Source organism: Cervus elaphus, chromosome 24 (genome assembly GCF_910594005.1).
Source record: "Cervus elaphus chromosome 24, mCerEla1.1, whole genome shotgun sequence".
Taxonomy (NCBI): Eukaryota; Metazoa; Chordata; class Mammalia; order Artiodactyla; family Cervidae; genus Cervus; species Cervus elaphus.
This window is the reverse complement of record NC_057838.1, coordinates 64,464,967-64,478,937: the sequence shown is the minus strand read 5'-3', so window position 1 is coordinate 64,478,937 and position 13,971 is coordinate 64,464,967. Positions and strand designations below refer to the sequence as shown.

Sequence of the window (13,971 nt, the reverse complement as noted above, 5' to 3'; positions counted from 1 at the left end):
CTGATGCTGGGAAAGATTGAAGGCAGGAGGAGAAGGGGACGACAGAGGATGAGATGGTGGATGGCATCACTGACTCAGTGGAGATGAGTTTGAGTAAACTCCAGGAGTTGGTGATGGACAGGGAAGCCAGGTGTGCTGCAGTCCAATGGGGTCACAAAGAGTCGACTGAACTGAACCAGAGTGGATTTCACAGACTGAGTTTGAATGACAGCCACAGACAGACAGGGTAAGTATAGTGTGAGAGCAGGAACACCCTCAGATGGTAGCTGCTGGGGTGGGGGCGTGCTGACTGGACAGCAGCGGGAGGGGGCTCTTGGGTGAGAGGGAGGCTCTGTACCTTGAGTCGGTGGTGGTTCACTGAGAGTGTGTTTAAGAAATGTACAAATTGTCATGGTTATTCTTAGGTCAGCACAGACAAAAAAGCAGGCTCTCTGAATGCCTGAAGAGCTTGGAGGGCCATGTTGGGGAATCTGGCCTTTGCTGAAGGTTGGGGTGACCACCTGACTTCCCCATGATGTGGAGGACCAGATGTGGGGTGAATTACATTCCCAGAGTGCCTGAGAGCGCCACGGCAGGACTCCCAAGAGGATGCGGCAGTGACTCGGGGAGTAGGTGAGTCCTGAGGACACAGCCTCTGCCCGGCTCCCCACGCCCCACCGCCTTGGTGCCTGGCCCACTCACCGGAGATGGCCTCCTTGGGCAGGTAGCTGGAGATGACCTTGCTGTCCATCAGAGGGGTGAGGATGGCGGCCGTGTTGCCCAGCATGCTCCCGATGCCCAGCAGCAGCAGCATGAAGAAGTAGAGCACGGACCACAGCTGGGACACTTCCATGTTCTTGATGGCCTCCGTGTAGACGATGAAAGCCAGGCCAGTGCCTTGAACAGCCTGTGTGAGGTAGGAACACACAGTTACACACCCAGGGAGGTTAGGACTCCCTCAACACAGCCGCTGCTAAGGTACCTGGGGCACCTTTAAATCAGCGAGGAGATCCCACACTCTGAGGTTGACCTGGGCTAGAGAGAAATGTCACTTGTCAAGACCTCATACCTGACTCTTAGTGCACTCAGTGTTTGAAGTAGTTTTTTCCGCCCGAACTTACATCATTCTCTACTAATAAAGTATTAACAGCTTGGAATAATTGTTGCTTCCTAATCAGGACTGAGGAGGTGACCTGGGAGTTGAGATGGTGAAGGCACAGCTAAGAAGACACAAGAGCATACAGAAGCAGGTGAGGAAAAATCACTGCAGGCGTCTGTAAAGATGAATCCAGTTCCTATTGAACTCAAACATGACACAGTAAACTACGATACTGCAAGAGATTAAAAATGCATCCTTTTTGAAATCAGGCTTAACTGATTAAGCCTAGGGTATATCCTGGCACCTGAGGTGCCTGGGATTCCTCGATGGAAAGTCATGAGTCCCTGTGAGGAAGGTAGGAGGTGACAGCTTTCCAAGGAGACCTATAGTTCCTAGTATCCCCTAGATGGGAACCCAATCTCTATTTCCAAATGAGCCTTCCTGCAGGTATACCAGACCTCCCACAGCTAAAGGATGGTGTATCCCGGGGCAGAGCAAGTTAGAAAGTCACCCAGTCTTCATGGCTCCTGGAGCAGAGGCCCCTTTGCCCTCCTTCTTAAAATTCGTGAACTACATAACACTGGTGCAGGGCTTGGAATTGGTCTAGAACTTGATCATGAGAGGAAAATGAGGTAACGGACATCCCAGGGACAAGGCTTTTTCCCCGACTCCGGCCGCCCTGGTGAGCAGAGTAGGGGGTGGAGAAGTGCTGCCTCCTTGTGGCCGTTTCCATGAACAGCAGCCTGGAACGCTATCCTTCTGGGTACCTAATGTGCGTAAGGCCTGAGGGGCTGTGAGGGATGAAAACATCAGCTAGGGCCAACTGGGGGGTGAACGTGTGTTTTTCTTTTTAAAGCCCCTGAAAAGATGCCCAGTATCTCCAGTGCTTAGAGAAAGGCAGGTGAAATCTACAACGAAGTATTCCTGGCACCTGTCATCAAAGAGACGACACAGATGGGGAGGGTGTGGAGAAAAGTGACTGAAGGAAGGTACCTGTGGAAAGCGGAGTGGCTCACAGGCAGTATGCAGAGAAGTGACGCGGTCCTTAGGAAAGAAAAGGTGCCACTCCCTAAAGCTCCGGCAGTCCCACCCTTGCTTGCGTGTGGGGAGAGGAAAACATCGTTTGAAAACACACACGTACACGCTCCATTGACCTTTGCCCATCCACCTGCAATGGGCAAGGCATGGAAACTACTGAAATGCCCGGCGACAGAAGAAAGGGTAAAGACGACGGGCCTCATATAAACAACGGACTGCTACTCAGACAGAAAAGCGAATGGCAGCACAGGCCTGACACCAGTGTGGATGGACCCGGGCGGGATCTCACCACCTAAAGTGGGTCAGACAGAGCGCCCGGGCACACACGGTACCACTTACAGGTGGACGCTTTGAAAGAACGGACTAACACACCGAGGAAATGGAAACAGCCAGCTCAGGAAAGAAACTCTTCTGACACGGCTAATGTGGAGGGTGGAGAGGGGAATTAGGAGGTGGGATTCACTGGTATTCGGTGAGGTGTGTGTATATGTGTGTATATATATATATATGTTATGTATATATCTGTATCTTAAATAGACAGTGAACGAGGGCCTACTGCAGTGCAGGGATAACTACTCACTCAGAAATGAATATCACCCAAAATCCAAAGATAATATGGTCCTTGTATATGTGATCCTGAGTCCAGTTACTAATGATTTCAACACGGCACTGTTTAGGAGATGATAAAAAGTGAATTACTTTAGAAATACCTCCTCTTTTCCATTCAGGAATACACAATTCGAGATGGGGTCATATCCTGGAACCCGAAGTGGCTATGACTCCTCAAAGAGAAGTCATGATTCCTCTAAGTGGGGAGAAAGTGACAACTTTCCATGGAGGCCACAGCAGACCTGAAGTGCCTGGTGAGCCCTGGATGGGATCCAATTAGATGAGCCTTCCTGCAGGTACACCAAACTTCCTATGGCTAAAAAATGGTGTTTCCCAGGGCAGAGTGAGTTAAAAAGTCACCCAGTCTTCTGGAGCAGAGGTACTTTGGCCTCTTTCTTAGAGTTCTGCATGCCACTGGTGCAGGCCTTGGAATCGGTCTAGAACTTTCAAGGGGTAAGGAGAAATGAGACCCACCTTGGGTGTCTTTTCTGGCACTCTTGACCTGATTGACATCCCAGGAGCAAGGCTTTCTCCCAGACTCTGGTTGCCTGGGAGACCAGAGTGGGGATGAAGTAGTGCTGCCGCCTTGTGGCCGCCTGTATGAACGGCAGCCTCCAGCGCTTCTGGTTCCTTTATATACACAAGGCTCCAGGGGCTGTGAGTGGCCGCAGCTCCCAAGAAATCTACTGCAGGAGGTGAGCCCATAAAAAGTCAACTGGGACAAACTGGTGATAAGCCAGCATCAAAGGGTGAAGTAGAGTGAACTTGCGTGTTTTTTTTTCTTTTTTAGGTCCCTGAAAAGATGCCCAGTATCTCCAGTGCTTAAGAGAGAGGCAGGTGAAATCTCAAATGAAGTATCTTCTGGCACCTGTCCTCAAAGAGACGACACAGAATATCTGATGGGGAGGGTGTGGAGCAAAGTGACTCTGAGGAAGGTATTTGTGGAAAGTGGAGTGGCTCACAGGCAGTATGCAGAGAAGTGACGAGGTCCTTAGGAAAGGAAAGGTGCCGCTCCCTAAAGCTCCGGCAGTCCCACTCCTGCTTGCATGTGAGGAAAGAAAACGATTGTTCGAAACACATGTACGCGCTCGTTTGGCCTTTGCCCATCTACCTGCAACAGGCAAGGCATGGAAACTATGAAAATGCCCGGTGACAGAAGAAAGGGTGAAGAAGATGGGCCTCATATAAACAACAGACTGCTACTCAGACAGAAAAAAGCCAAGCACACATGATATCACATATACATGGACACCCAGATAGCACTGAACTCACCAAAAAAATGTCAAACTTGTTTTCAAAGGGGCAAGATGGGGAGGGTGGAGAGGGAAACTATGAGCTTGGAGTTCACAGCTCCACACTGATATACATGTATTTGTATATATATTTAAGATAGATGATTTAGGAAACCCTACAGTGGAACACAGACAACTCTCTTCACTCTGCAAATAACTGTGTCCCAAAGAATCCAAGCAACAGTCATCCCATGTACATTTGAACCTGAGTCCAATTCCCATTCAACTCATACACGATTCTGTATATTAATCATAATCCAGGAGAAAATAAAACTTGACTTCACTTTAGAGATGCCTCCTCTTTTCCATTCAGGCCTGGCTGGGCTGGGCTGGGGTCATATCTTGGAGCCCTGAGGTAGCTTGGATCCCAAGTTTGACAGTGGTTGTTTCTAGGATCAACCACCTTAAAACCTACGTTGAAAGTGAAAGTGAAGTCACTCAGTCGTGTCCGACTCTTTGCAACCCTGTGGACTGTAAAACCTATGTTTCTGGGTGCTTAATAAGCAAAAGGCTTGAAGGGTGTGAAAGACCACAGCTCTCACGAAGTTCTGTAGGAGGTCACGGAAGAAAAATTCATAGAAGAGTCTGCTTGCCACATGCCAATTTCAAAAGGAGAAAGTTCACTCAACCTGTGGTTTTCTTTTTAAAGCAGCTGAGAAGATGCTCAGCATCTCCACTGCTTAGAGAAATGCAAATGAAATCTACAACAAGGTATCTCTGACACAAATCATCAAAAATCCTACAAACAATACATGATGGAGAGGGCCTGGAGAAAAGGTACCCTGAGCAAGGTATTTGTGGAAAGGTAAATTGCTCAGAGCCAGTATAGAGAGAAGTAGAGAAGCTATTTAAGAAAGGAGAACTACAGCTCTGTACATTTGGCCACGCGCTCCTGCTTTTATGTCCAAAGAGAAGATCAGCAGTGAAAATCACACACTCCCTCCCTTGGCCTTTTCCCGTCTACCTACAACGGGCAAGGCATGCAGACTATTGTCAGTGACAGTAGAACGGACAAAGACGATGTATGTATACATCTTATACAAAGAAGACACCATGTGTACAACAGACTATTACTCAGAAAACCAAATTGCAACACACCATTGCCAACAGTATGCATGGACCCGGAGAAGACCTCACTAACTCAAGCAGGTCAGACAGAGGAAGACCAAGCTGATGATACCACTTGTAGGTGGAAGCTAGAACCGAACTGTAATAATTGACAGGGAAACGTAAACACTCACCCTCAGCAAAAAAATTCAGAGTTTCTGGTGGAGCATGATGGCGAGGTTGGAGAGAAAAAATCACGAGGTTAGCCTGAACTGGTACACGCTAATATACATACAAATGTAAATAAACAATTAATGAGGCCCTACTGCATAACACAGACAACTCTACTCTACAAACACTGTCACAAAAGAATCAAAAGAAAAATCGGTCCTTGTTTATGTGAACTTGAATCCAGGTCCTATTGAACTCAAAAGACGATACTGTAAATTGAGCATACTCAAGGAGAAAATAAAAATTCAATGTAAGAATGCCTCCTCTGTTTCACTCAGGCCTAATTGATTCTGGTTGAGCTCATCTCGTGGAATGCAGAGGTGGCTTGGATCCCTATTTTGACAGTCATGAGCCCCGGTGACCGGGGGGAGAATGGGACAGCCAGCATACAAGCCACCTTGGACCTGTAGCGCCTGCTCTCCTCTGGATGGGACCCTGATCTCTAAATACAGTCGAGCCATCCTACAGGTAAACCAAGTCTCATACAGCTAAAGGGTGGTGGACTCCCTGGGCAAGGAGAGCAAGCCCCCTGGTCTTCATGGCTTCTGGTGAATAGGTACCTCTAGCCTCCTTCCTTACAGTCCCTCAGTTGCATACCACCAGCACAGTTGTTGGGATCTGTCTAGAAGTTTATGGAGCCAGGAGAAATGAGACACAAGCCCTTGGGTGTCTGTTAGGGCACTTTGCACCTGATTGACAAGCAAGAAACAGGAAGTTCTCCAGACTCTGGTTACCTAGGTTACCAGAGAGCTGACGCAGAAGTGCTGCCGCCTTGTGGCCGTTTTTAGGAGCAACAGCCTTAAAACCCTGTGCTTCTGGGTATTTAACTATGCAAAAGGCTTCAGGGGCTGTGAAAGACCACACAGCTCTCAAGAAATTTTCTGCATGAGGTAATCGAAGACAAATTCAAAAATGGGCCAACCTGTGACAAACCAAGGGGAAAGTTCTCTCAACCTGTGTTTTCCTTTTTAAACCCCCTGGGGGCGGGGGGGGGGGCATCTCTAGTGCTTAGAGAAATGCAAATGAAATCTACAAGGAGGTATCTCCTGGCACCAGTCATTAAAGAGACTACACAGAATATATGATGGAGGGGGCCTGGAGAGAAGGGACCCTGTGCAATGTATACGTGGAAAGGTAAACTTCTCACAGCCACTATGGAGAGAAGTAGAGAAGGTCCTTAGGAAAGGAAAGGTGTGGCTCCTCGAAGAGCTGGCAATGCCACTCCTGCCTGTCTGTCCAAAGAGAAAACCATCGACAACAATCACACATGGAGTCCACTGGCCTTTTCCCATCTGCCTACAACAAGCATGTGAACTCCCCATCTGTCCACTGACAGAATAAACCTAGGACGTGCACCATCCATAGGATGGACTATTACTCAGCTCAAAGAATGAAATCTCTATTTACAGCAACATGGATGGAACTGGAGATGATCATACTAGTCAAGTTTGCCAGATAGATAATAAGCATTACATGACACCATTTATAGATGCCACTTTAAAATGGATACCGGGGGGGCGGTCCTAATATGGTGGAGGAATAGGACGGGGAGACCACTTTCTCCCCAACAAATTCATCGAAAGAACATTTGAACGCTGAGCAGATTCCACAAAGCAACTTCTGAACGCTGGCAGAGGACATCAGGCACCCAGAACGGCAGCCCATTGTCTTCGAAAGGAGGTAGGACAAAATACAAAAGATAAAAAGACAAAAGAGGCAGGGATGGAGGTGCGTCCCAGCAAGGGAGTCTTAAACAAGAGAGAGGTTTCCAAACACCAGGAAACACTCTCACTGGCGGTCTGTGGGGAATCTTGGAATCTCAGAGAGCAACATAACCAGGAGGCAAAATAAATAAATACATAAACCCACAGATTACGTGCCTAACGGCAACTCCCAGTGCTCACAGCCGCCACCAGCAAGCAGGGGCTGAACAGGGGGGCGCGGGCAGCATTTCTTAGGGTAAGGACCGGGCCCAGATGCCCTGAGGGCAGTCTGAGGGAACTAATGTGAGACAGCAACCCAAACTGTGGGATAGCCAGAGAGGGGGGAAAAAAAAAACAGAAAGAGAGGACTATCCCGTGAAAAGCCCTAACCTGAGGTACTGCCGGGCCCACTCACAGAACAAAGGACTGAGTGAATACCAGAGGAGAGCTACCCTGCTGTGGACCAGCCCTTCCCTGCTGGGACAAGCAGGCGGGGTGCAGCCAGAGCCCGAAAGGGGCAAATTGCAGCCCCAGAGAGGCATCCTCTACCAAACTGCAAGCAGGCTCCGTTGCTAACCAAGAGTTCTTGGGATTCTGGACTGTTGACATCCTCTGGGAGGGTCGCAGCCAGAGATCAGCCCCCCAGAAGAGACAGCACACCTGAGAAGCCGTGCCCGTTGTACACCCAGAAAACCAAGTGGCTGGGACGGGGGAGGCGATCAGACGCACCCCCCCGCCTGGGGGTGACTGCGCTACCCAAGCACCTGGTCTCCTGAGCTGCTCCGACCTGAGAAGGGCCCAAAACGCAGGCCCAACCGAGTCTGCACCTTTGTGGAGTACCCGAGAACCTGAGCGGCTTAGACCTGGAAAGTGCACGCAACCAGGGCCCGCCTTAGACAGTTCCCGGCGGAGCAACTAGAGCCTGGGAAGAGCAGACCATGAAAGCACACGCCATGAGCGGGGCAAACCCAGTGCGGCTGAGACTGCGCGCGCTCCCCACACACCCCGTGAGCGGGGCAAACCCAGTGCGGCTGACGCTGCGCGCGCTCCCCACACGTCACTGATACTTGTTAGCAGTGTTCCCTCCTCCCCACAGCACTGCTGAACAAGTGAGCCTAAATAAGTGACCACCTTTGCCCCCTTGTGTCAGGGCGGAAGTTAAACACTGAAGAGACCAGCAAACAGAAGAAGCTAAAATAAACAGAGGGAACCGCTTTGGAAGTGACAGGTGCAACAGATTAAAACTCTGCAGTTACCACCAACTACACTGGAAAGGGCCTATAGATCTTGAGAAGTATAAGCCGGATCAAGGGACTATCTGAAACTGAACTGACCCCACACTGCCCACAACAGCTCCAGAGAAATTCCTAGAGATATTTTTACTATTATCATTTTTAAATTTTTTTTCTATTTTTAAAGCAAACTTCATATATATATTTTATAATCTTTGTGACTTTGTTTTTTTAATATTGTATTTTTGAGAGTCTAACCTCTACTCTATTTTTAATCTTTGCTTTTTGGTATTTATTATGAATTTTGTACCTTTAAGAACCCAATCTTCAGTACCCATTTTTACTTGGGAGTGTGATTACTGGCTTGATTGCTCTCTGCCCCTTTTGACTCTCCTTTTTCTCCACCAGGTCACCTCTATCTCCTCCCTCCCGCTTCTCTTCTCTACCCAACTCTGTGAATCTGTGTGTGTGTTCCGGGCTGTGGAGAACACTTAGGGAACTGATTACTGGCTGGATCTGTCTGTCTCCTTTTGATTACCCCTTTTCTCCTCCTGGCCACCTCTGTCTCCTTCCTCCCTCTTCTCCTCCTCTGTGTAACTCTGTGAACATCTCTGAGGGTTCCAGACTGTGGAGAGCACATAGGGAAGTGATTACTGGCTAGATTGCTCTCTTTCGATTCCCCCTCTTCTCCTCCTGGTCACCTCTCTCTCCCTCCTCCCTCTTCTCCCTGTAACTCGTGTACCTCTCCAGGTGTCCCTCACTGTGGAGAATCTTTTCATCATTAACCTAGATGTTTTATCATCAATGCTGTATAGATGGAGAAGTCTTGGCACTACTGTAAGAATAAGACTGAAATCCACAGGCAGGAGGCTTAAGTTCAAAACCTGAGAACACCAGAGAACGCCTGACTTCAGGGAACATTAATTGACAAGAGATGATCCAAAAACCTGCATACCTACACTGAAACCAAGCACCACTGACATCTCAAAACTCACTAGTGGACACTTCATTGCATCCAGAGAGAAGAAATCCAGCTCCACCCACCAGAACACCGACGCAAGCTTCCCTAACCAGGAAACCTTGACAAGCCACTTGTCCAACCCCACCCACAGGGAGGAACCTCCACAATAAAGAGGAACCACAAACTGCCAGAATACGGAAAGGCCACCCCAAACACAGCAATCTAAATGATGAAAGGGCAGAGAAATACTCAGCAGGTCAAGGAACGGGGTAAATGCCCACCAAACCAAATAAAAGAGGAAGAGATAGGGAATCTACATGAAAAAGAATTCAGAATAATGATAGTGAAAATGATCCAAAATCTTGAAGACAAAATGGAGTTACAGATAAATAGCCTGGAGACAAGGATTGAGAAGATGCAAGAAATGTTTAACAAGGACCTAGAAGAAATAAAAAAGTCAATATATAATGAATAGTGCAATAAATGAGATAAAAAATACTCTGGAGGGAACCAACAGTAGAATAACGGAGGCAGAAGATAGGATAAGCGAGATAGAAGATAGAATGGTAGAAATAAATGAAGCAGAGAGGAAAAAAGAATTAAATGAGGACAACCTCAGAGACCTCTGGGACAATGTTAAATGCCCCAACATTTGAATCATAGGAGTCCCAGAAAAAGAAGATGAAAAGCCATGAGAAAATACTCAAGGAGATAATAGTTTAAAACTTCCCTAAAATGGGGAAGGAAATAGTCACCCAAGTCCAAGAAACCCAGAGAGTGCCAAACAGGATAAAACCAAGGTGAAACACCCCAAGACACATATTAATCAAATTAACAAAGATCAAACATTAAAAGCAGCAAGGGAAAAACAACAAATAACACACAAGGGGCTTCCCATAAGGGTAACAGCTGATCTTTCAATAAAACTCTTCAGCCCAGAAGGGAACGGCAGGACAAGTGGCTTGTCAAGGTTTCCTGGTTAGGGAAGCTTGCGTCGGTGTTCTGGTGGGTGGAGCTGGATTTCTTCTCTCTGATGCAATGAAGTGTCCACTAGTGGGTTTTGAGATGTCAGTGGTGCTTGGTTTCAGTGTAGGTATGCAGGTTTTTGGATCATCTCTTATCAATTAACGTTCCCTGAAGTCAGGCGTTCTCTGGTGTTCTCAGGTTTTGAACTTAAGTGATGAAAGAGAAAAACCTACAACCCAGATTACTGTACCCAGCAAGGATCTCATTCAGATATGAAGGAGAATTCAAAAACTTGACAGACAAGCAAAAGCTGAGAGAATTCAGCACCACCAAACCAGCTCTCCAACAAATGCTAAAGGATCTTCTCTAGACAGGAAACACAGAAAGGGTATAAAATTCGAACCCAAAACAACAAAGTAAATGGCAACAGGATCATCAGTTCAGTTGCTCAGTCGTGTCCGATTCTTTGCGACCCCATGAATCGCAGCATGCCAGGCCTCCCTGTCCATCACCAACTCCCGGAGTCTACTCAAACTCATGTCCGTCGAGTCGGTGATGCCATCCAGCCATCTCATCCTCTGTCGTCCCCTTCTCCTCCTGCCCCCAACCCCTCCCAGCATCAGGGTCTTCTCCAAGGAGCCAACTCTTTGCATGAGGTGGCCAAAGTATTGGAGTTTCAGCTTCAGCATCAGTCCTTCCAATGAACACCCAGGACTGATCTGCTTTAGGATGGACTGGTTGGATCTCCTTGCAGTCCAAGGGACTCTCAAGAGTCTTCTCCAACACCACAGTTCAAAAGCATCAATTTTTCGGTGCTCAGCTTGCTTGCTTCACAGTCCAACTCTCACATCCATACATGACCACTGGAAAAACCATAGCCTTGACTAGACGGACCTTTGTTGGCAAGGTAATGTCTCTGCTTTTTAATATGCTATCTAGGTTGGTCATAATTATCAATAATTACCTTAAATGTAAATGGGTTGAATGCCCCAACCAAAAGACAAAGACTGGCTGAATGGATACAAAAACAAGTCCCTATATATGCTGTCTACAAGAGACCCACCTCAAAACAAGGGACACATACAGACTGAAAGTGAAGGGCTGGAAAAAGATATTCCACTCAAATAGAGACCAAAAGAAAGCAGGAGTAGCAATACTCATATCAGATAAAATAGACTTTAAAGGCTGTGAAAAGAGACAAAGGGGGACACTACATAATGATCAAAGGATTGATCCAAGAAGAAGATATAACAATTGTAAATATATATGCACCCAACATAGGAGCACCATAATATATAAGGCAAATGCTAGCAAGTATGAAAAATTAATAATAATTCTTTTATTTATAATATGAATAAAAATAACACAATAATAGTGGGAGACTTTAATACCTCACCTACGGATAGATCAACTAAACAGAAAATTAACAAGAAAACATGCCGGAGCCAGCTCACGAGATCCCACCCATGACAAGGTCGTGAGGAGAAGACCTGACAAGCAAGGCAGATCAGGACTTCAGGGATTTCGCAAAGCTGCCCCAGCGCTCACCTTAAAGATGATCTCTGTCTTTCTGATGCTTGCTATATTAGACTACTCCCTAATTTCTGTGACACAGTTGGAAGGCCTTCCCCGATCTCTCTCCAAACAGAATCAACTTAGAACTTTAATCAATATGTCTGCCGGAAGGTGGAATCCTATAAGATTATCCAGGATGAAAGGAGTGTTTCAATTTAAACTCCTTTGCTGGCATTCTAGCCTGCTTGGCAAATGCATACTAATACACATGACTGCTCACAACACCTTAATCATAAACAGCATAAAGAACCTGATCACACAAAAGGCCCTGATAGGCACAGAGCCCTTTGGGGGTGAGGAAGCCCTATTAGAGAACACAAAAATATTATTCTAAAAGTGGTTATAGTTAAAGATTTAGAAAAATAAGAGTTTCGAATTGTTAATTTTAACCAGGAATGCTAAACAGGGAGAGGCTGCCTCACCCCGGAGCTGCAGAGTCTTTGTGTGGTAAACCTTTTAGATAAATTTAACTGATAACTTCTGCAAAAGGACTGACCTTTGTGTTCATTAAAGAATAGATTACGGAAAAGTGCTTTGCATTCACCTAGGTCATAAAATGTCAATAGGCCCCATGGCCAGAAGATAATGTACAAGACTCTCACAAAGAAGTATGCAGAAAACACCCTGGTTTCATGAAGGATAAGCTGATGTAATATTACACTATCTTCCCCTTAAAAATGTACTAACTTAAAATATAAAAGCTACGGTAAAAAATAAAGATTTGCCAGACTCTGCTGCACACCCCCAGTCTGGTCTCTCTCTCTCTGTATCTCTCTGTCTCTCTCTCTCTCACTGACGCCATTCATCCTGAGGGTACCCCTGGATCCTGCTGAGGCTGGACCCCAGCAGAAACACAAACTTTAAATGACACAATGGACCAGCTAGACCTAAGTGATATCTATAGGACATTTCATCCCAAAACAATGAATTTCGCCTTTTTCTCAAGTGTGCACATGGAACCTTCTCCAGGATAGATCACATGCTGGGCCATAAATCTAGCCTTGGTAAAGTAAAAAAAACTGAAATCATTCCAAGCATCTTTTCTGACCACAATGCAGTAAGATTAGATGTCAATTACAGGAGAAAAACTATTAAAAATTTCAACATATGGAGGCTGAACAACATGCTGCTGAATAACCAACAAGTCACAGAAGAAATTAAAAAAATCAAAAATATGCATAGAAATGAATGAAAATGAAAACACAACAACCCAAAACCTATGGGACACTGTAAAAGCAGTGCTAAGGGGAAGGTTCATAGCAATACAGGCTTACCTCAAGAAACAAGAAAAACATTGAATGAATAACCTAACTCTGCAACTAAAGCAACTAGAAAAGGAAGAAATGAAGAACCCCAGGGTTAGTAGAAGGAAAGAAATCTTAAAAATTAGGGCAGAAATAAATGCAAAAGAAACAAAAGAGACCATAGCAAAAATCAACAAAGCTAAAAGCTGGTTCTTTGAGAAGATAAATAAAAGTGACAAACCGTTAGCCAGACTCATCAAGAAACAAAGGGAGAAGAATCATATCAGCAAAATTAGAAATGAAAATGGAGAAATCACAACAGAGAACACTGAAATACAAAGGATCATAAGAGACTACTATCAGCAACTATATGCTAATAAAATGGACAACTTGGAAGAAATGGACAAAGTCTTAGAAAAGTACAACTTTCCAAAACTGAACCAGGAAGAAATAGAAAATCTTAACAGACCCATCGCAAGCACGGAAACTGAAACTGTAATCAGAAATCTTCCAGCAAACAAAAGCCCAGGACAAGACAGCTTCACAGCTGAATTCTACCAAAAATTTAGAGAAGAGCTAACACCTATCCTACTCAAACTCTTCCAGAAAATTGCAGAAAGGTAAACTTCCAAACTCATTCAATGAGACCACCATCACCCTAATGCCAAAACCAGACAAAGATGCCACAAAAAAGAAAACTACAGGCCACTATCACTGATGAACATAGATGCAAAAATCCTTAACAAAATTATAGCAAACAGAATCCAACAACATATTTAAAAGATCATACATCATGACCAAGTGGGTTTTATCCCAGGGATGCAAGGATTACTCAATATCCACAAATCAATCAACGTAATACACATTAACAAATTGAAAGATAAAAACCATATGATTATCTCAATAGATGCAGAGAAAGTCTTTCAGAAAATTCAACATACATTTATGATAAAAACCTTCCAGAAAGCAGGAATAGAAGGAACATAACATAATAA

The 13,971-nt window shown here is 45.6% G+C and overlaps 1 protein-coding gene and 1 long non-coding RNA gene across 11 annotated transcripts in view; one reads left to right on the top strand and one right to left on the bottom strand.

Moving 5' to 3' along the window:
- SLC6A20 (solute carrier family 6 member 20) overlaps window positions 1-13,971 on the bottom strand; it is a 52,986-nt gene that overhangs the window by 10,501 nt on the left and 28,514 nt on the right. For all 5 annotated transcript variants that reach the window (XR_006337491.1, XR_006337489.1, XR_006337492.1 and 2 more), the window contains one exon: window positions 682-886. Coding sequence is in view for 1 of the 5 variants with exons in the window: in XM_043885759.1 (XP_043741694.1) it covers window positions 682-886 (205 nt within the window). In the remaining 4 variants the exon portion in view is untranslated. The remainder of the gene's footprint in view (window positions 1-681; window positions 887-13,971) is intronic.
- On the top strand, window positions 70-5,556 carry LOC122682717. Of its 6 annotated transcripts, none has more exons than XR_006337497.1 (4): window positions 70-226; window positions 405-612; window positions 704-895; window positions 1,158-5,556. It is a non-coding gene; the product is annotated as an uncharacterized LOC122682717 (long non-coding RNA). The 6 variants fall into 6 exon arrangements; XR_006337496.1 differs by having other exon boundaries at window positions 704-1,229; window positions 1,935-5,556; XR_006337495.1 differs by having other exon boundaries at window positions 704-2,215; window positions 2,845-5,556.